The sequence below is a fragment of the Marmota marmota genome, unplaced genomic scaffold (assembly GCF_001458135.2).
Source record: "Marmota marmota marmota unplaced genomic scaffold, marMar, whole genome shotgun sequence".
NCBI lineage: Eukaryota > Metazoa > Chordata > Mammalia > Rodentia > Sciuridae > Marmota > Marmota marmota.
In genome coordinates, this window is record NW_025999999.1 from 2944083 (window position 1) to 2967307 (window position 23225).

General features: G+C 34.0%; 1 protein-coding gene across 20 annotated transcripts in view; it reads left to right on the plus strand.

Annotated features, from left to right (window-relative positions):
• Lcor (ligand dependent nuclear receptor corepressor) overlaps positions 1-23225 on the plus strand; it is a 136337-nt gene that overhangs the window by 66018 nt on the left and 47094 nt on the right. For 15 of the 20 annotated variants that reach the window (XM_048807068.1, XM_048807070.1, XM_048807067.1 and 12 more), the window contains one exon: positions 21957-22089. The exons of the other annotated variants lie outside the window; for them this stretch is intronic. In XM_048807068.1, the coding sequence (XP_048663025.1) occupies positions 21957-22089 (133 nt within the window). The remainder of the gene's footprint in view (positions 1-21956; positions 22090-23225) is intronic. 20 annotated transcript variants of the gene reach the window in all.

The window sequence follows — 23225 nt, forward strand, 5'->3', positions numbered from 1 at the left end:
AAGGAAGTGAAATTTTTGAGGGGTAAAATACAAAACACCTAGACTCACAGAAGAACTTCATTTTTGGAAGTAGGAAGAAGAAGAATCAGATTGGAAAGAAAATAGAATTATAGAATAAATAAGATACTTGTTTTGCATCAGATATCTTTCAGGAGCCATGCTGTGAAATGACTAGGGGGGTGTATTGTAATGTTTGCTGTACCATTTCATAGAATGAACCTTACATGAATTGAGCAAGTACCCTAAAAAATATTTTGAAAGCATAGTTTCTCAAGACTACTGATTGTGGGAGCCAGACAATAAGTCTGACATAAAGTAGGAGTTGTGGCAGTTAATAGGATATACACTAATAGTTTGAAAAGTTGTTAGAGAAAGAAGTGATGATGAAAACAGGAACATAGAAAGAATAAGAAAAGGATTTAGGAGGCACAGGGAGCTTAAATAATATTTATACTCTTGGAAGAAGCCAGAGGAGAGGAAGAAATTAAAGCTATTAAGAAGGAACTGTTGAAGGAGGCAGAATTGTAAGAAAACCAACAAGAAATTAGTTACTGAACAGTAATAGAAGATTAATGTTAAAATTAGAATATAGTCAGTGTAACTGGGGATCTTAAAATTGTCAGGAATTAGTAAACAAGGCAAGAATGCCTCAGTATAAGAACCCTCATGGACTGACACATTCATAGTGAGAGCAGAGAATAATGAGAAACTTTTATATAATGAATTTTGTTTAAAAACATAATAAGGGGAAAATAGACTGTCGTAATAAATCTTGCATGGATTTGTTGTTCAGAAACTTCAGTTTATACCAGAAACAAAAAAAGGTAGTTTCAAGAAAAGTACTAAGAGTGCCTGGTTCAGCAATGCATTTTTAAGCAGGAGAAAATTACTGAAGTTAGATAATAAACAAGATCTTGTTTCTTAACAGTGTTGCATTATGTCAGTGTAAAAAATCAGAAAATGGGATAGACATTAAGGTACCTTTCAACTCTAAAATTCTCTGATTCTCTAAAAAAATATATATTTTTTGATATCTTACTTGGAGATTCTTATAATTAATCAGTGCCATGAATAAATTTAGAATATCCCAAGTCATACACAAAAATTGGATTAGAGTTACTGTAATTTTAAAAAATATTTTTTAGTTGTAGATGGACACAATACTTTAATTTATTTTTATGTGGTGTTAAGGATCAAACACAGTGCCTCACACACTGAGACACTGTACCCCAGCTTAGAGAGTTATTGTATTGTTCCTCTGTTTCATTTCAGTGTCTTATATGGAGTCAGTCTGTCATTCCTGCCTGCCTGTGAGTGTAGGTCTCACTTTTTTTCCCCTTCATGAACTGCTATTTGCCCTTTGTGCTTTCTCTTTGTTGTCTCCTCTCTATTATGAGAACTTACATGTATTTGGCTTCTCTTCCTTCATTCCCTATTCTTGTTAGCCATTTGTATATTGTCCCTGGAGAAATGTCTATTCAAGTCCTTTCCCCATTTTTGAATCTAGTTGGTTGTTTGTTCTTGTTGAATTGTAGTTTATGGTGAACATTTGATTTGCAAATATTTTCTCTCATTTCATACATTGATTTTCATTTTGTTAAGAGTATCTTTTGATGCACAGAATGTTTTCATTTTGATAAAATACAAATTGCATTTTTTCTTCTTTCCTATGCTTTTGGTGTGCCATATTCAAGAAACCTTTGTCAAATGCAATATCATAAAGCTTTAACCTGTTTTCTTTTAAGAATTCTATAATTTTAGCTGTTAAATTCAGAGTTTTGATTAATTATAGATTAATTTTTATATATAGGGTACATAAGGGCTCAGTTTTGTTCTTGTGCATGTGAATATTCACTTTTCCCAGCATCATCAGTTGAAAAGTGTGTCTTTACCCCAATCTAATGATCTTGTCACCTTTGTTGAAAATATCTATGTGTTTTAGTCAGCTTTTTCATTGCTGTGACCAAAAGATCTGACAAGAACAATTTTAGAGAAGGAAAAGTTTATGTGGCACTTAAGAGTTTCAGAGATATCAGTTGATAGACAGCTGACTCCCTTGTTCTGGGCCTGAGGTGAGGTAGAACATCATGGTTGAGGGGTATAGAGGAGGAGAATGGCCCAAGACAATGCAAGAGAGAGCTCTGCTCACCAGGAACAAAATATACCTAAAGGCATCCTCCCAATGACTTATTCCTTCCAGCTACACCCTACCTGCCTTCAGTTAACACCCAGTTAATCCATATCAGTGGATTAACCCACTAATGATGCTAAAACTTATTTTAGTCATTTCACCTTTGAGAAGTTTTGAATTGCCGTCCGTACACATGAGCTTTCGAGGGGATACCTCATATCCAAATTATAACACCATGCATATGAGGGTTTATTTCTGAGCTGTTTCTGTTCTGTTGGTCTAGGTTGTTTTGTCTTTATGACAATATTGCCCTTTTTTTGGTGGTGGGTGGGGTAGGGGTACTTGGGACTGAACCCAGAGGCACTTAACCACTGAACCACATCCCCAGCCCTTTTTGTATTTACTTAGAGACAGGGTCTCACTGAGTTGCTTAGGGCCTTGCTAAATTGCTGAGGCTGGCTTTGAACTCAAAATCCTCCTGCCTCAGCCTCATGATCAGCTAGGATTATAGGCATGTGCTACCACACCCGGCCCATACTGCCTTTTAGGAAGGGTATTACTGTAAGTTTGTAATAATTTTGAAATTAAGAACTTTGTTCTCAGGAAGATTATTTTGCCTATTCAGGGGGTCCCTTGAGATTCCATTGAATTTTAGGATCCAGTTTTTTATTGTGCAAAAAAAAGGTCATTAAAAAAATTTTAAATATTTTTTAGTTGTCAGGGTATCTTATTTTATTTATATGTGGTGCTGAGAATCGAACCCAGTCACTCACACATACCAGGCAAGTGCTCTGGCACTGAGCTACTACCCCAGCTACAACCCCAGAAATTTCTATAGGGATGACGTTAAATTTATAGATTGGTTTGGATAATAACATCTAAATATTAAGTCTTTGACTATTTCTTTTGAATAAAATTTCTTAAGCTCCTTATTTCTGTAGTTAAAAATCAGTAACTACATACTTGTAATTTATCAAAAGCCTCTGGTGATATAGGAAATACACAAGTGCTGAGTGATACAAAGAAGTGGTAACCAAAGATGTTATTTTTAAAGGAATTCATAGTCTATAAGAAATAAGAAACAGATAAATCAAGTTATAAAACTATGGATGTGTGAAGTGCTGTAGGAGTTTTTAAAAAGTCAAAATTCCCCTTAGCCAAACTTTATAATGCTTTTGCCTAAAATATGCAGTTAGATGTCCTTGAATTTTTAATGACTGATATGACAGTCATTGTGGAGAGCAGATAGAAGTCATTCAGGAAGCCTTCTGATAAAGTTGAGCCTATGGATGAAAATTAAGGGATAGTATTTACTTTGAATTTCCAACAAGTAGAAACATAAGAAACTCTGTGGGGATGTCAAAGAATCAACAAAAGTTTTGTACCCTGATCAGTGCTATAGATAAGCAAGAAAGAAGAAGGAAAAAGAGATCACAGTCTGAACATTTGACAAAGAGACTGGATGAACGAGTTGAAGCTATGATGGGGTCAGGTGAGGCTTGTCATATAAAAATATTCTTCATTGTTAAAATCTCAGCATGGGTCATTGGTCTATGTCCATTTTCTACTAATAACACAGACTGGGTAAGTTAGAAAGAAAATTGGCTTATTTTGACTCACAGTTCTAGTTCAATATTGGGGAGCCACATTTGGTTATGGCAGCTGGCGGGCAGCATCTTGAGGTGACACAGGCATGACAGCAGAGACAAGGGTGTTTGAGACCTCCTCCAACTGACTTTTAACCTCAAGAAAACCCATTAACCTGTTTGTGAAAGCAGAGCCTAATCACTTCTAAAAGGTCCATTATAGTTTGGATATGAGATTTCCCCCTCATCTCCCCAACCCCATAAATTCAAATGATAGAAAATGCAGGAATGTTTGGAGGTGAAATGATTAGATCATGAGAACTATATTAATTCATCATGGACTCAATACATCCATTTGATGGATTAATAATTTGAATGGACCACTGGGTGGTAAACTGGCTGGTAGGGTGTTGCTGAAGGAAGTAGGTCACTGGGGTATGTACTTGCAGATTATATTTTGTCCCTAGCTTTTCTCTCTCCCCCTACCTCTCTCTCCCCAATCCCCATTCTTCCCAGCGACCTTTTCTCTACCATGCCCTTTTGCCATGATGTTTTCTGCCTTTCCTCGGGCCCAGAGCAGTGGAACTAGCCAACCATGGACTGAACCTCTGAAAGCATGAACCCAAATAAACTTTTCCTCTTCTGCCAATTAAAAGAAAAAAGAAAAAAGAAAGAAAAGAGTAAAAAAGAAACCCTGTGGGGATGTCTTATTTGTCTTTTAATGTTTTTAAAACATATATATATAATGGAAGAAAACTATAACAGCAAATGCTGATTTATAGAAGCTGGTGGTTAGCAAGTAATAATACTCATTTACTGTTTATCATTAGGCTTAATTTCTAAGAATAACAGTAACAATTATATATACGCTGATAAAAGTTATTCTTGGTAGATTTGTTATATATTTTGAAAACCACAGAACTCTTAACTCTTGGTGTGTTTTAGCCTTAAAACTTACTTGTTTTCCCATTCATTAACTTGATAATCTGCTTGGCAAAATTGAAGGTAATGTTGGTATACAGTAAAAATTACATTAAGCACTTTGTTTATATAAAGAGCAATAATTTAAGGGACGTGTAAGATATCTTGTTAGATAATTGACCTTAAAGTGGATGGACATGTGAAATTGTGGAACCGTTTTCTCTAAGACTTGCTGGCATTTCAAATAATAAGATGTAGGAAAATGGCATTTAAATCAATGAGTTGCATCTTTTCAGCTCTTTTTAGCTCATTGCTTGAAATGTCAGTAAGCCACGGGTAGCCATCATGACAGTAGCTATAGGCTTATGACTTGGGAAGGCTTTTCTAATATAGTTATTATAAAGCTTGCATGTGTACACATGCTTTTAATTCTTGGACTTTCTCTGCCCTATGGAATAAATTTAAAACAATAAAGTTCAGAGAATCTAGACACAGTAGGCATTTATACAGAAGTGGCTTTAAAATGTCATCCTTTCAGTTTTATTATACTTAAGAATCTAGGCCATCATGATGGTACAAATCAGCATGAGGTTCTTTTGTCAGTTTGGGATAGAAATCACATATAGGCTAAGTATAGCTCATTGTGATATTACCAGCTCATCTGAGGGTTCTTTTGGTCAATTTAAGACAGAAATCATTAAGAGGCAAGCAGTACCATTCAAATGAGGCTTTGCTGGGTCTTGTGCTCAAACACAAGAGAAACTGCATGGAGTAGGTTCTGAAGTGCTTGCTGAGGATGCAAGGAGCAAAGCTTAAATTGACACCCTATCCCACACACTCAAAAGGGGCAGGGGTTTCTCAGACTTAGTCAGCTCTTGCAGCAGATCTCAGGTTTTCTGCACATCTTTGCTATTGGCACCCAGGTTTGCACTTGACACTGCATCTTTGCATGTACGTTGGGTTTGGCTGGCAGAGGTGCTCACTACTGCCACCAGAAAGGTCATATTGGCCAAGTGCAAGCCTGTTATGCTTGTGGAGGTTGTGGGAATACTTGGGAGAGAAGTCAGTAGCTCTTGAACCTGGTCATTGGTGGAAACAGTTCTTGGAAAGCAGCTTCTGGTCAGCAGGAAAACTTGATGAGGGAATCACAGTCTTCCCTACTCTTTCATTACGCTTCCCATATGAAACTTGTCATTCAGTCTTCCATTTCCTTTTTTTGCCTTCTTTCAGAAAATAAGCAACTGTAAGCACCCTCCTCCAACTTAACTGTCCTAAACACATAGAGTGACAAATATTAAAACTACAAAAGAAACTTTAAAAATATTCATCTTAATTGGTTAAATTTTAATTTTTTATTGTCCTGAGGATTAACTTCCATGCAGATGTAATTTGTTGCTTTGTTTACTCAGTGTCTTTGCTATTTTAGGGACTAGTGGAGCTATGTTAATGGGTTTTATCAGACTATGGCCTGTCACTAAATCTAGCCCACAGCTTATTTTTTTAATATCCTGAAATTAAACACTTATTCAGAGAGAGATTGTGAGCATGTGTGCAACAGAGACTTGAGCATGGCCTGCAAGATCTAAAACACTGCCTGGCCCTTGACACAGAATTTCTTTATCTGTCTTTACCTCCCATATTGGGGATTGAATTCAGGGTTTTGTGCTTGCTAGGCCAGCACTCTACCACTGAACTACAAACATAGTCCTCTTACTCTGATTTTAGTATCTTCACCAGATCACTGAAGTACTCAGAGAAGCCTTAAAGTTGTTAATTTTTATTTTCTACTTATATTCTTCATGCTTTTAACACAAATAGAATTTAATGGCAAGACAACTGAGATTATGTAGAAGAGTGGAGAAGAGAAATGACACCAGAGAATAGTCCACCCTCCAAATCACCCTTGGACTAATTGGTGTTGAACCTAGGTCTTTGTATATGCTAGGTAAGCACTTTACCACCGAGCTGCACTCCAGCCATTTTTAAAATTTTATTTTGTGACTGGGTCTTTTAACCAAGTAGGCCTCAAACTTTCAATCCTCCTGCCTCGGCCTCCCAAATAGCTGGGATTATAGTAATGTGCCACAACTCTCAGCTGTCTAAACTTTATTTTGAAATAATTTTACACTTAGAGAAAATTTGTAAGAATAGTACAAAAATAAAATTTCTGTATACCCTTAATCTCGATTCACCAGTTAACCATTTGCAATATTTGCTTTATTATTCATTTATTGATCTTTCTCTTTTATAGTCACTACAAACAACATACATGTTTTCTTGAACCACTTGAGATTAAGTTGCAGACATCCTACCCACTTTACTCCTAAATGTTTTGGTGTGTATTTCCCTGTTTCCTAATAATAAGGAAATCCACTTACTTAACCACTCAACACAATTGCCAAAATCAGGAATGTTGACTTCTTTATGATATAACATTATCTCTTCTGTGAACTTTACTCGGATTTTACCACCTGTCTCAATGATCTTATATATTTCTCCTCCTTAATTTAAAGTTCAATTCAGGATCATTCATTGAGTTTGAGTTTTACTACTTTTCAGTCTCCGTTAATCCAGAGTGGTTCCTTAGCTTTTATTTACTCATTTTTTAGTGATGATGACATTTTTAAGAGTAGGGACCATTTGTTTTATGGAATGTCTCTCAATTTAGATTCTTTCAGTGTTTCTTAAAGATTAAATTCAAGTGATGTTGTTTGCAGGAATACTAAATAAGTAATGATGTGTGTCCTTAGTACATCACATTATGAAGCACACAATGTCATTTTAATGGGTGCTTTTAACTGTGATAATTTGGTGAGGTACATGTCTGCTGGGTTTCTCCACTGTAATTATTGTTTTCCTCCTTGTAATAAGTAATTACTTATTACAAATTTGTAGGAAGATGCTTTGAGACCATGTCAATATCTTGTGCTCCTCAGAGTTTCATCCATTTTGGTTTTAGTATTAATGATAATTAATTGTCTAAATTGGATGTTTTCTATAATGATTTTTTTCATTATTTTTCCTGCATTTTTTAGTTGGCTTCATATTATGAAGAAGAGTTTTCCCCTTTCCTCTTAGTTTGGAGTCAGAATTTCTTTGTGGGATGGGAGTGCGGTTGGGATGGAACCCAAGACCTTTCCCAAGCTAGTTTAGTATATACCTCCACTGAACTGCACCCTAGTCCTGGACTCAGGATTCTTATTTTGTTCAATGAATCATCAGCTCATAGTCCAGATTTGGTCAGTGGGAGCCCCTTCAAGCCACTTCCATATTTTATTTTGACATGTGGCCATCTTTTAATAAACACTTTCTTACTTTGTGATTCAAGATGTAGTAAGTTTATCTTATCCTTTCCCTGGTACATTAGGATTCATTTTTTTAAGAATATGGATCCTTTGCCAAGGAATATTTTGCCAATCTGTTTTAACTTGATTTTACAAAGATCAGCCAGTGGACAATGGTCAGCCTCGGTCTTAAGTCTGTTTTCTATTGCTATAACTGAGAACCACAGACTAGGTAATTTATAAGAAAAAATAAGGGTTTATTTGGCTCATAGTTCTGGAGGCTGGAAGGTTAGGGACCATTTACTGGTAGAGACTGCATCGTCCTAAGGTGGCACAGGGTATCACCTAGATAGAAGGGCATATCCAAGAGACAAAGCCAAACTTGTTTTTAAAACAGACCCATTCCCAAGATAAACCAGTAATCCAAGAATGGACTAATTGATTCATAAGGGCAAAGCCCTCATTACCTACTCACCTCAAAAGTCTCATGTGGTCCCATCTCTTAATACCTTACAATGGGGATTACAATTTCAACATGAGTTTTAGCAAGATCAAACCACATCCAAACCATAGTAGCCTCTTAAATTGCGATGTGCCATTAGTTCATGGCCACTTACAGTGTATCTTTTTAGAATACTGTGCAAAGAAGTGGATAGTAAATAAAAAGTTGCTGCTGCCATTGCTATGGTTTTTATTAAAAGTATGCTTGTTAGTTAGGGAAAAGATAATTCACCTGAGGTTTTGAAAATATCACATTTCTTGTGACACTGAAAATACAAATAAAAATCGTCTTTGATTTCAAGTTACTAATTCAAGAGTTGAAAGTCAATGAAATTTGGAGTAAATATTCTGAACCTGTTTTTAATGTTTTTTTAATTGAGGTAATATTTACATACAGTAAAATTCATCCAAAGAGTACAGTTTAATAAATTTTAGTAAAAATATATAGTTATTTAGCCACCAGCATAGTGAAAGATAAAAGATAGTTTACTCACCCGAAAAATAGTTCTTTGGGTCCCTTTATAGTCAATTTCTTTCCCAGATCCATGCTCATAATAGTTCTACCTTTTCTAGAATTTTATGTAATCCATTAATATGTAGTCTTTTATGTTTGACTTCTTTTGCTTAGCATAATGTTTTTGAGATTTATACTTGTTTTATGTATATTTTGTTCCTTTTGGTTACTGAATAGTTCTTTTTAGCATGGATACACCATTTTTTTTTGTGGGGAGGGGAACTGAGGATAAAACTTAGAGCCTCTTAAATGCTGATAAAACCAGGATCTCTACCACAGGGCTCTAGCTCCAGCCCTTTTTATTTTATTTTAAGATAGGATCTCATGAAGTCGCGCAGACTGGCTTCATATTTGTGATCCTTCTACCTCAGCCTCCTACTTAGTAGCTGGAATTTACAGGTATGCACTACCATGCCTGACTTCCTTTTTTTTTTTTTTTTTTTTTTATGAACATCCAGATTGTTTCCAGTTGTTAACTATTGTGACTTATTCATTTATAAATCTTTTTTGAGTACATATATTTTCATTTCCCTGGGATCCATATCTAGAATGGGAATTACTAGATGGTATTGTACACTTATGTTTAACTTAATACTAGTGTATGATTGATTGATTGTTGGGCACAATACCTTTATTTCATTTATTTATTTTTATGTGGTGCTGAGGATCCGAACCCAGGGCTTTGCATGTGCTAGGCAAGCGCTCTATCATTGAGCCACAACCCCTAGTGTATGGTTTATAAGTGACTGAACCATTTTGTGTTTCTAGCAGCAACATATGGGAGTGCCAGCATTCCATGTCTTGCCAGTATTTGGTGTTGCCAATTTTGTTAACATTTGCCTTTCTTCATTGTAGTTTTAATTTTTATTTCTCTGATGACTAGTGATGTTGTTCATATTATGGTGTAGGTGAGTGAAGTATTTGTTAGAATCCTTTGTCCATTTTTAAAAACTTAGTTGTAACAATTTTTTATATACGCTATAAACTCCTAGGCAGTAGCTTGTCCTCACCTTAATTGTGTTTTTTGAAAGGCAAAAAATTTAAATCTTGGTGAAATTCATTTTGCCAGATTTTATTCCTCATTTATTTCATGTTTTGGGTCTTAAGGTATAGCTGAGAGTGCTTGCCTAGCATGTATAAGGCCACAGCTTCCAGGGGGCGGGAGGCAGTTTTTCATGCCTTTTTCAAGAATTCTTTGCCTAATTCAATGTAAAATATAGAAAATATCTTGTTTTCACATATAAATTTAACTATTACGTTTTTCTCTGATACATGTTAATTTTTCTATATGGTGTGAGGTAAGAGTTGAGGTTTTATATTTCATAAGAAAATCCAGTTGCTCTAGAATCATATGGTAAAAAGAAATGTCTTCCTGTATTGAATTACCTTTTGCCTTTATTAAGTAATGTGCTTATATAAATGTGAGTATGTGTATTTCTGGACTATGTTCATTAATCTATGTATAATACCACAATGTATTGATTATTATATCTATCTGGATATGCAGTAGCATGAGTTTTCAACTTTCTTTTTCAAATTGTTTTTGCTAATTAGGTCCTTGGTTCTTCTATATAACTATAAAAATCAACTTCTAAATTCTTTGAAAAGCCTTTTAGGACTTTAAGATTGTATTAAAATTATAGATCAATCAATGTGGAGAAAATCACCCAGTTAATTGTAGTCTTCCAATTTATGTTAGTGATTTATTTCACTTTCATTTGTCTTTTTAAATTTTCTTAGTGGTGTTTTATGTTGTCATTTCTTCTTAACCTGAAGAACTTCCTTTGGCATTTTTAGCAGCTCAGAGAGAAGGGGATGGGGTGAAGAGGTGAAGAAGAAGAGGTGATTAGACCGTAAGGGCTCCTTTCTTGTTAGTGGCTTTAAGACCCTTACAGAAGAGGCTTCACTCAGTGTTAGGCTTGTTTACTTGCTTAGCCTACGCCATATATATGTGCCTTCTGCCTTGTGAGGACGCAACAAGAAGACCATGACCAGACATTGAATGCCAATGTCTTGATCTTGGACTTCTAGCCTCCAGAATTGTGAGATAATAAATTCCTATTCGTAAATTACCCAGTCTTGGGTATTTTGTGATAGGAGCACAAAATAGACAAGACTCTATATTTGAAAATATCTGCTGGATATTTTATTGGCATTCCTTCCCCCAAAATAGTAAAGGCTAACATTAGGTGATAAAAGGGCATAGTTTTAAACCTTTTTTAAAGATCTTGAGGTCTTTCCTGTTGAAGACCCCAATTCCATTTTTTATCTCATCCCCTGCTTTGGATGATGGATGGGTCAGACCACACAAGCATTGGCAACTTCTGTAGCTCCCTCCCCCCTTTCTTTCTGTACCATGCTTACCACTCCCTTAAAAAAATTACCATAAAAGGATATTGGAGATTGGTATAAATTAGTAAAACTTCCAGAGAACATAGCAACTGAAGGTAGATGACCTGTACTTTCCCTTTAAAGCTATACAGAATTATGTCAATTAATTCTCATAAAAATGTTCCAGTGGCACATGTATGTGACTTGGGGGCTGGGACAGGAAGATCATAAGTTCAACGCCAGCCTGGACAACTTAGACTTAAAAATATAAAGGTTAAAGGATGAACTTATAAAGTTTAAAGCTACACCTGTGGATGTAGCTCAGTGGTAGAGCACTTCTGGGTTCAATCCCCAGTGCCCCTTTAAAAAAAAAAAAAAAAAAAAAAAAACCGGGTAAAATACCAAGTACATGGGAACTGTATTTTAATTGAGATCCATTAAAGCAAACTCACATAAATAAATGTAAAGCAGTCACTGAAAGAGAAAACTGAATACTTCAGGGATGCTACTACTTAATTATTTTCCAGGTGTAATGACACTATTCTGATCAAAAGCATATCTGCTTTGGGGAGCTGGTGGTGCTGGAGGGAGCTAAGTGATTTTGAATGTGTTGGAGAATGGAGGACTAAAGCTAGAATGGCCATGACAATTTGAAAAATATAAATAATAAGTGGGAATTTGCCTCCCAAATAGTAGTATATATTGTAGATACATAGTAATTCTTAAAGTATGATATAATGGTGGAGTTCAGAAAGACCCATAAAAATGAAAAAAAAAGTACTGTCCATAGAATATGAACATGTGATTTAAAAAAAAAATACTATCAAATATTGATTGAAAATTTAAGGATTATTTGGTAAATGGTGCTAGAATTCTTGGTTAACCATTATATCTAGTAATTCACAGCATATTTCAAAAAAAAAAAAAAAACCATGCTGGTTTACCATATCCAAAATTCTTGAGAAGTGTTTCAGATTTTGTGGTATACACTTATGCTTAATGGGGTATCTTGCCCATGGGAACCAAATCTTAACACAAAATTCATTTATGTTTATGTTTCATATATGCCTAATATAATTATTCTAACTTTATATGATATTTTAAGTACTTTTATGCACAAGAGAAGTTTGTGCATTGAACCATCAGGAAATAAAGCTGTTATCATCCACCTATGTGAACAGTTATAGTTGCAATTAAAAATTCTGGATTTTGCAGCATTTGGGATTTCATATATTCAGATGAGGTTTGCCCAACCTGTATAACAGTAAACCCTGAAAATATATTGATCATTACCAATAATCAAAGAAGTGTGAATTCAAACAATGAAAAAGTTTTTCACTGATAAAATCCAGTGTTTTCAAGAATAACGCTGATAGTGGGAATATAAATTAAAATCTTTGTGAAATGAAGTTGGGGGGGACTCTGTTTCAGGGAAGAAAAATTGTTTCTTCCTGATTCATGCTTTCTCTTCTGGTAATCTATCCTGAGGAAATAATGACTATTGGGAGCAAATTCATTAAAACATAACGTATAGTGACAAAAAAGTAGCATAAATTCAAATTATGCTAAAAATATTTGTACATTTATGAAGACAGTTGTTTTTGAAGACTATATATTGATTTCTACAGTGCTCATAATTTAATATTGGGAAAGGGATGAAAATGTCCTAGTAGTGTGTATAAATTTGATTTTAATTTTTTGAAATTTCACGTTTGAATTTTTTAAGGCTTAAAGAGAAAATATCAAATTATTGGAGATTTTTATCTGTTTAGTTGTACTGTAAGTTTTTTTTTTTTTACTCATTTGCTTTGTACCTTTCAGTACAGGTTAAGTTTTTTCTCAAGGTTTTCTATTAAGTGAGGAAAGTAAGCATTATTTATTAAATAAGATTTCTGTGAAATATTTTTGTTTAAGAAAAATGAAAATAAGGATGATTGTATCTTTTAAATTTTTGTTGGTAAATTTTGGGACCTTTATTTGTGTACAGGAATGCAAGGTAAAAGAGTTACTTGTCCCTGGTGTAGTTAACATAAAGTTTACTGTAATATGGAGTTGGTTTCAATTTTGAGGTGGAAAGATTTAATAGATTGAAAGAACAAATTAAAAAGGCACACCTGGATTTTTCAGGGTTGATTGTTTTCACTTAAGATAGTTGATGAGATAATTCATTTTCAAAAGACTTCTGACTAAACAATTTACAGGTCTAATTTCTTGCGGTTTGTAGTTTTTTGCATTTAACATGTTTTGTCACTAAATGTTTTCTTAGGGGAAAAAAAAACTGGTGGCCAACTTGTCAAATTATTACAGCTTTGACAAGTCTTATTCAAAGAAAAGAAATAATAAAGTGATCTTAAAGAGAGTCCAAATTAAGACAGATTAAAATAGGGTAATAATAAACTTTATAATCTTTTTAAAATTTTTTATCTTATTTATTTTTGGTGGGGTTCTTTTTTTCCTTTGGAACTGGGATTCAGACCAGGGTTTGCAAGTACAAGGCAGAGGCTTTGTCACTGAGCTACATCTCAGCCCCTTCATAATCTTTAAATTCATTTTCTAAGTGAATATTTACTATTTTTATATCACAGAATTTAAGTCAGAATTCCATTAGGCAAACTGTGTAGATATATGAAAGAGATTTGCAGAAAATCTTTGGGTTAATATGCTAGCCCTCTAACGAAGTTTTACCAGTGCTTTAAGTGCTTCTACTCACTCTACCATTTTTCTTTGGTTGTTTAATATGGAAATTGATTTTTTAAAACACAATGACTAGTCCCTACTCAAGAACTATAGAATCAAGTGTAGGATTGACTTCTAAAAGTGCTATTAAGAAGCTTATAGAAAATTCTGATATGACAGAACCACCTGTATGAACCAACCAGTAGATGGACAAATTCTTGCATGCCGAAGGAAGCATCTTCTAAGAAACATAAATTCTACTTCAGATTCCAGTTTTATTCCTATTTAGTTCTGGGACAACAGCTTCTTAATAGGTAGAGATAATAAATGCAAAGAAAAACAATGGTTTTTGAGTTATAGAAGAATATCTCACATTTTTGTTACTCTTTGCCATATCAAACATAGTACATTGAATTTAGAAATGGAGAGATGACATGAATTGGTTTTATTTTTGCCCTCCATCTTCAATTAGTTCTATGTTGTATGTCATGTAAATTTTTTGTTCTTTGCAGTTTGGCATATGTATGTACAGTGAAGAAAGATAAGATAATTTCTATTTCTACATTGTTGCTATAAATTTTTAACATGATGAACAGGGGCAGTTGGAAAAAGTATATGGTTTTCTGCTGTTTGTTGTTCTAGATGAATAAGTGAAGCAAACATTTAACTGATAAAAACTTTTAATATAACCATTTAAACTCTAGAAATAATTCTCTTAAGGCCATACAGCAAATGGAGAAACATGTCTTTAAAAAATTCAGATTTCAGTAAGAGCAGCAAGAATCTTTGACAGTTGAGCCTTGTGACCCACTCACACACCTCCCTTGGCTTAGCTTAAAGGAACTTCCACTCTGAACAGGGGGACAGGTAGTGAGCATCTACCATACCTTCTTGCATCCTGTTATAGATACTCTCTTCCAGGCACGTGAGTTTAAGAGAACTGGGGCTCCCTTCCTCCCACGTAACCTTTTACTCAGATTGGGATTCTCCAGGCACAGCATGCTAAGAGCACTAGGCCAGAGTTGAAATATAGACATCTAAAGCTAGAAGTTTAACAGAGAGAGAATCGAAAAAAGAGCTAAGAAGAACCCTCCTGGAGTTACAGCAAGCCTCAAACACTGGCGACACCTTATCTTTGTGAAGGGGCTCCACTTTTATTTGGAGAAACAATGGAGCACTTTATGCCCTCAGCACATAAATCAACTAACAATTAGTGGAGGTTAAAAAGGTGGATGTGAGACATCATTATAGACAGATCAGCTTAGAGTTGAGAGGAACAGAGAAAGAAAATGTTCAAAAACCCTATTGAACAGGGACACTGCATGGTCAAATATAGACATCTAAAGCTACATATCTCAGGGGAGATAAACTTGAATGAACTAGAGATAAAGGGGGACATTTCCTAACGATAAAAGGTCAAATCTAGAAGATAATATTACTTAACGTAGTATTATTATGTAACAAAGGGCTTGCCAAAAGGCATGGAGCAAAATTTGAACTGAGCGTGCAAATAGATAATTCATGGTAGTAGCTAGACATGTCAATACCTCACTTTCAGTAATGAGTAGAACATCTAGCTGGGCACTGTGGTGCACGCCTGTAATCCCAGTGGCTCAATAGGCTGAGTCAGGAGGATCTCAAGTTTAAAGCCAGCCTCACCAATTTAGTGTGGCACTAAGCAACTCAGTAAGACTCTGTGTAAATACAAAATGGGGCTCGGCAGGTGGCTCAGTGGTCGAGTGCCTCTGAGTTCTATCCCTGGTACTGCCCCCAAGAACATCTGGAGAGAATATCATCAAAGATGTAGAAGATTTGAACATTAATAATCAACTAGACTGACAGACATCTGTAGAACATAATCCAAAGAACAGAATACTCATTCTGATCACATATATGTGTAATATCCTCTAAGATAGGCTAAATGCTATGCCATAAAACAATCTATAGTATGTCTATGGTGCTAGGGATCAAGTCCATGGCCTTCTGACAAGCACTATACCACTGGGCTAAACCCCAGTCCACTAAAATACTATATTTTAAAGGACTTCACTCATATAAAGTATGTTTTCCAACTTCAGTGGAATGAAATTAGAAATCAGTTAATAGGAAATGTAAGGAATTTACAGATACGTGAAAATTAAGCAGTGCACTTCTTAAGTAATCAGTGGGTTAAAGAAAAAAGCACAGAGGAAATTTGAAAACAGTTTGATATTAATTAAAATGTAAAACATAACAGAAACGTATGGGGTATTACCTAACAGTCCTTATCAGGTAATCTATAGCTGCAAATGCTTATATTAAAAAAAGATGATCTCAAATCAGTATCCTAAACCATTCATCCGAAGAAACTAGAAAAAGAAGAGTAGACAAATCCCAAAGTAAGCAGAGGGAAATAATAAAGATTAGAGCAAATATAAATAAAATAGCATTAAAAAACACAGGGAATCAACAAAACCAAAGTTTTTTTCTTTGAAAACATCAATAAAATTGATAAACTTTAGTGCTGATAAAGAAAAAAGAAAACTCAGATTGTTAATCATTAATGATAAAAGGGAAACCCCCTCCAATCTTACAGAAATAAAAGGACTTCATGGGGAGTATTGTGAACAGTTTCTGTGCTGTCAATTTGGATAGTTAATGAAATAGGCAGATTCCTAAAAGACATACACACCAAAACAGGTAGCAAGAAGTTGAAAACCTGAATAGAGCTATGTTGTGGGATTGTGTCTGCAAAAAAAGATGTAATGAAAAAAATAAGATAATCCCTGGTAATTATGAATGAGACCTCATTTGGCAATAAGGTCTTGATGGATGTAAAGAAGTTAAAATGAAGTCACATTGGGTTAGGAGCTTTAAATCTAGTCCCTGAGGTCTTTCTAAGGATAAGGGAGGTTTTGAGATGCAGGCATACAGAGAGAAGACCATGTAAAGATGGCGACAGAGATTGGAGTTGTACTGTTTTAAACCAAGGAATGCCGCGGCTTGTCTGCAGCCACCAGAAGCTTGCAAAGGTGTGGAAGAACTCTTAAGATCATTCAGAAAGAATGATCCTACTGGCACCTTGATTTTAGACTTCTAGAATCCAGAGCTGTGAGAATAAATCACAGTATTAAGCTACTTAGTTTATGGTAATATGTTATAGCAGCCCTACAAAACTAAACTAGACTAGAACAAGTGTGTTAAGTTTTTCGTCACTATGACCAAAATACCTGACAAGAACAACTAAAGAGAAGGAAAATTTTATTTAAGAGGTCTAAGCCTTGCTCTGTCTGCTTACAGTTTACACCAGTAGTCTATTTAGGTTAATTCACTGATAAATTTACAGCTCTCACAATTGAACAACCCTGCATTGTTTAACATGAGTTTTGTGGGGGTACATCTCATATTCAGACCATAATGAGATTGGGTTAATAATTTTTAGACTTATATTAAAGAAAAACTCCATGGCCAGATATCCTCACTGGTGATTTCTATCAGATATTTAATGAATTACTACCAATTCTTCACTAACTTTTTCAGATTATAGGAGGGAAGACTTCTTTGTTCCATGAGGCCAGTATTATGGATACCAAAACCAGACAAAGACATCACAAAAAATATTGATCATTATCACTTATGAATATCAATACAAAAAACCCTCAACATCAGATCTGCTAGTATATAAAAAGTATACACCATGACCTGGTAGGATTTATCCCAGGATCCCAAGGTTGATTTAATGCCCCCAAATCAATGTAATGTGTGTTAATATAATAAATGATGAGAAACCATATGATCATGTCCATAGATGCTCTCCAGAAGCAATATGGCCCGACCAGATACCACTTGCTGATTTAAAAAAACAAAAACAACAACAACTACAACAAAAACCCACAAAACACTTGGGCTGGGGCTATTGCTCAGTGACAGACCACTTGCCTATCATCCATGAGGCACTAGGTTCTATCCTCAGTACCACATAAAAATAAACAAATAAAATAAAGGCATTCTGTCCATCTACAACTAAAAAAAAATATATACAAACACACCTAATAGACTAGGAATAGAAGGGAATTTCCACAACCTGAGCTACAAAAACACCATCATATTTAATAACAGACTGAACAGCTTCCTCCTAAGATATGGATTCCTATTTCTATTCAACATTGTCGGGGAGCTTCTAATCAGGGCATTTAAGCTATAAAAAGAAACCAAAGTCATCCACATTGAAAGAAGGAGGTAAAACTATCTCTGTTCACAGATGACTTGATGAATATAAAAAGTCTTAGGAATTTATAAAACTGATAGTTTATAGATATATTCAGCAAGGTTCAGAATATAACATCATTTTTAGAATATCTGTTTTCATTTAGTGATGAGAAATACTACGATTAAGAAAATTCCATTTATAGTAGCATCAAAAAGTAAAACACTTTGAAATAAAAATATCAAAAGTGTAATGCTTATACACTGTGAATTACAAAACATTGAAAATAAAGTGATACCCCACATTTGATCAGAAAAGTCAATATTTTTAAGATGACATCACTCCCCAAGTTGATAATTGCATTCTCCATCAAAATCCCAGGTGATTTCTTTTTTAAGAGATGGACAAACTGATTCTGAAATTCTCAAGAAAATTTAGAGACCTCAAGAAGCCAAAATAATCTGTAAAAGAACAAATTGAGAGAATTCATACTTATTAATTTTAAAACTTGCTACATAGTTAATGGGAATAGAATTAAAGTGTCCCTAAGTAAAATTTATGACCATTGATTTTTGATAAGTATCCCAAAACAATCCTTTGGAGGAAAGAATTATTTATTTAACAAAAGGTACTAGAACAACTGATTCTCCACATGCAAGAGAATGAAGTTAAACTCCTTTCGTACACATTTACCATACACAAAAATTAACTTAATATAAGTCATAGACATAAAAGTAAGCTTTAATACTGTAAGACTCAGAAGGAAACAGGAATAAATCTTCATGATCTTGAATTAAACAAATTTTTTTAGTTATGACATCAAAAACAGAAGGGACAAAAGATAACTTTTAAATTAGAATTCATTAAAATTCAAAACTTGTGCTGCTAACAGTACCATCACTGAGGAAACACAAAAGAAGAAAATATTTGCAGTTCGTGAATCTAATAATAGAATTAAGTCAGAATATGTCAAGAATTCTTATAATTCAACAATTTAAAAAATTGTCCAATTAAAAAAACTGAGCAAAGGATCTGAGTAGACATTTCAAATGGCCCGTGAGCACCTGAAAAGAAATTGAACATCACTAGTCTTTTAGAAAATATAAATCTAGAGCTGGGGATGTACCTCAGTGGTAAGGGTATTTGCCTTGAATTTATGAGGCCCTGGGTTCAGTGCCCAGTACCAGGGAAGGAAGGGAAAGGAAGGGAAAGAAAGAAAATATGAACAAGATACTGCTTCTCATCTACTAAAGATGAGTATAATCAAAATGATAAGTATTGATGAGTATGCGTCTCATAAACTGCTGTTGGGGATATAAAGTGATATACCTGCTTTGGAAAATAGTTTGACGCTTCCTCAAAATGTTAAACATAGTTAAAATATTATCCAGATGTTCCATTTCTAAATACATATTCAAGAAAAATGAATATATACATCCACATGAAAACCTGTACACAAGTTAATAGCAGTATTATTATTATTATAATACCCCAAAAGTGAAAGCAATTCAAATACTCATCGACTGAAGAAAAGATAAATAAAAAGTGATGTATCCATACAATGAAGTATTCATTTTGCAATAAATGACATTAACTACTTACACATGCTACAGTGTGGACGAACCTTGAAAACATTATTCTAGGAGGCTGGGGATGTGGCTCAGGAGGTGGCGCGCTCGCTTGGCATGCATGCGGCCCGGGTTCAATCCTCAGCACCACATCCAAATGGGGATGTTGTGTCCGCTGAAAACTAAAAAAATAATAATAAATATTAAAATTCTCTCTCAAAAAAAAAAAAAGAAAGAAAAGAGAGACTGAAAACCCAGAGGAAGAGCTCATTTCAGTCTCAGGTGGAGCTGAGATTTAAAAAAAAAACAAAACAGTATTCTAGGAGAAAAAAAGGCGATCACTGGGCTGGGGATATAACTCAGTACAAGGCCCTGGGTTCACTCCCCAGCACCACAGGGGGAAAAAAAAACACACATTAAAAAAAGAGTGTATGTGTGTATGTTTATTTAGATGAAATGATGTCCAGAACAGGCACATCTATAAAGACAAAACATAGTGTAGTTAGTATATTGGTTTCCTAGTGTTGGTGTGGGAATGGGGATTGATTATTGTTTAAGAAAGGACACATAGCATCTGCCTGATGAGTACTAGGCTAGTTGCTCTGTTGTGTTCCATTACATATGATAGGAGTCTGAATACTACATTAAATAAACTTTAAGTACTATACAGATACATCATTCAGTATCTAACTTCAACTGATTGAATGTAGAACATACAGGTATAATTTATATTTTAAAAAATCACTTAATGAAATGACACTAAAGTATAATACAGTTGAAGAGTTTGATGGCATTTCAACTGATGCCTGTTCTTAATATGTTTTAGATGTTTAATCTATATCATAATTATTTATGATTTGTGTTTCAAAATTACTTATATATTTAGAAAAGAATGTTGACAAATAACATTAATAGTAAAAAAGTTTTCATGGTTTATAACACTTAGAATACTTAATTGAAAATTCTTTAAACAAATTATATAACAAATTTACTGTTTATTTAGAAATGTTAAATCATTGTTGTAATTTGAATAAGGCAAGTGAGTTCTTTTTGTTAAACTATTTGTATGCAATATATAATCAGTTCTAAATGTGTCAGTAAGATGTATGTGTGTCTGTATCTTGGTTGTGCTGTGTGGCACAATTCAGGTAATGGAGAAATCATAGCAAGTTTTTACAGATAACAGTAGATATATTTAAAAGCCTTGAGGAAATATTTTGTGGATTATAATATGCCTTTAATTCTTGTTTAATTACATTATACCAGTGTATGTTCTGTTTTCTTATTTGGAGCACTTTTGATGATTCCATGATTAAAGTAAATGCATGTATTGATATATTACAGTGAAATAAAGTAAGTTATATGCACTGAGACTTAAATATGTGCAAAACATTGTCAGTTTACTCCATTGTTCTTGAAGTCTGGAAGCAGATGCTATACATCTCGCAGTTGCATTCAGTACAGCATTTTGGAACTTTTCATTTAGACAAACGTTTTGATCCATATTTTATATTGTAAGCATGTTTAGACACACATATATATTGTAACTAAAGATGCTGCAGTGTTTATATTTAGAATATGAAGTACACTCTTTTCCTACTCAGTAAAAGTTTGAGAGCCATAGTTTGTTAAGTAATCTAGGAACAGAATTATAAAATTTGATAAACTCTTCTTGAATTTTCCTTCCTGAATGCTTAAAAAAATTGGTATATATTGATTATATAGAAAAACGTGTTTCATTGTGCCATTTTCATATATATATTTCAAAAGGTAATTTGGTCAATTTCACTCCCTTTAAAAACGTTTTGTGTCTGGAGAAAATATCCCATAGTAGGAGGACAAACATGATCCTTAAATGAGATCTGAAATTTAAAGATTTTTTTAAAATGTATAAAAGCATACCATCTGAATGGATTTATCTGTGAACACTTGCTTTAAGAGAACCAATATATTTTAATGCTCAAAGAAATTTTCCCTTTAGTAATTATTGTTTAATTAGTTTATGGTAAATTGTGGGGGAAAACTCATAATTGAAAAATGTGAATAAAATTCACCCAAGCGGTATGTTTATACTCATTTTACTATTATTATAGTTTTGTGGAGATAATTTTTATCCTGAATTGAAGTTCTAACATACTTTAATAATATTAACAAATTTGTTTAATATGCTGTTAGTATTTGTTTATAATTATACATCTGTTTTTTATTTTGAATGGGGAAAATTTTTTGTACAAATATTTCACCAAATATTTTTACAGGGACACTTAGTCCGTCTGGATGAACCAGCTTCGGGAGCTGGGCAGGAAGCTCTGCTTAAACAAGAGCAAGCAAAAATCATTCGATTCGAGAGACAAGCAGAAGAGTTCCTCAATGCAGTCTTTTATAGAAAAGGTTGGTTTCAGTGAAGAATGACATTTAGCATCTGCTTGTCTTACATTAGTCTTCTTAGTTTCAATGTTATTTTTAAAGTTACTCTTAAAAGTAATTTTTTCTTTGCTAATGATGCACTTTTTTTCTGTATTCCTTTGATCAAGGTAAATTTGGAACAGAGTTAACGCAATCCCTATCCTGCCACCCCCTTATCTCTGAAGTGATGATTTTAGTCAAATACTTAAATCCATTATTATGAAACTCTGAAAATTTTAAGGTCTCAGTAGTTAGGTTTTTGTTGAGCAATTTTGTAAATATAAGCAGTTACTGTTTTAATTATCAGTAACTATAAAACCTACTATATAATATTTTAGTAATTCCAACCTGAAATTTTATTGGGAAAGAAAATGTAGCTATATCTTTACCAATTAGATGTTTTTTTCTTTTTTTTACCAATTAGATTTGTAAACATTTTCCCCTTGGTATAGTCTTATTTCACTAAAATTTTTTAGATTATTAAAATTAGGGTGATAAAACTCATAATAAAATTTTTTCCTACATTTGAGGTGTCATTTAATAGCTCTGTCTCTTGGATTTTTCAGTTTGTTTTTCTCATTGAAACTTGGTTTCTTGTTTTTTGTTTTTTGGTAGTAGGGTGTGAGGTTGAAGCCAAGGGCGCTTTACCATTGAACCACATCCCCAGCCCTTTTAATTTTTTATTTTGAAACAGGGTCTCGTTAAATTGCAGGGGCTGACCTTGAATTTGCAATTTTCCTATCTCAGCCTCCCCAGTCAGAGATTACAGTCATGAACCGCCATGCTGGATTCTTCTTGAAACTTGATAGGCTTGTTTTACATTTCTTTTAAAATTCAGAGAATGTATGTCTAATCGTAATAGAGGCTTGGGGTTTATAAATTCTTCATGAAGACCTTCGAGGTTTTTTGTTTTTCTCTGTCTGCAAAGCATAATTGCCATTAGTCAAGACCTTCAGGAAACTTTCCTTCACCAACCATTGTAGTCAAGAGTCTTTCAAGAAATTCTTTCTGAATGATTTTGTATGCTTATTTTAATTACCCTTTTACTCTAGTTCCAAGATGGAGGTTACTGTGATAGGTTCTAAAACGGGTTTCCTACAAATTCCTGGTAATCTTGAATG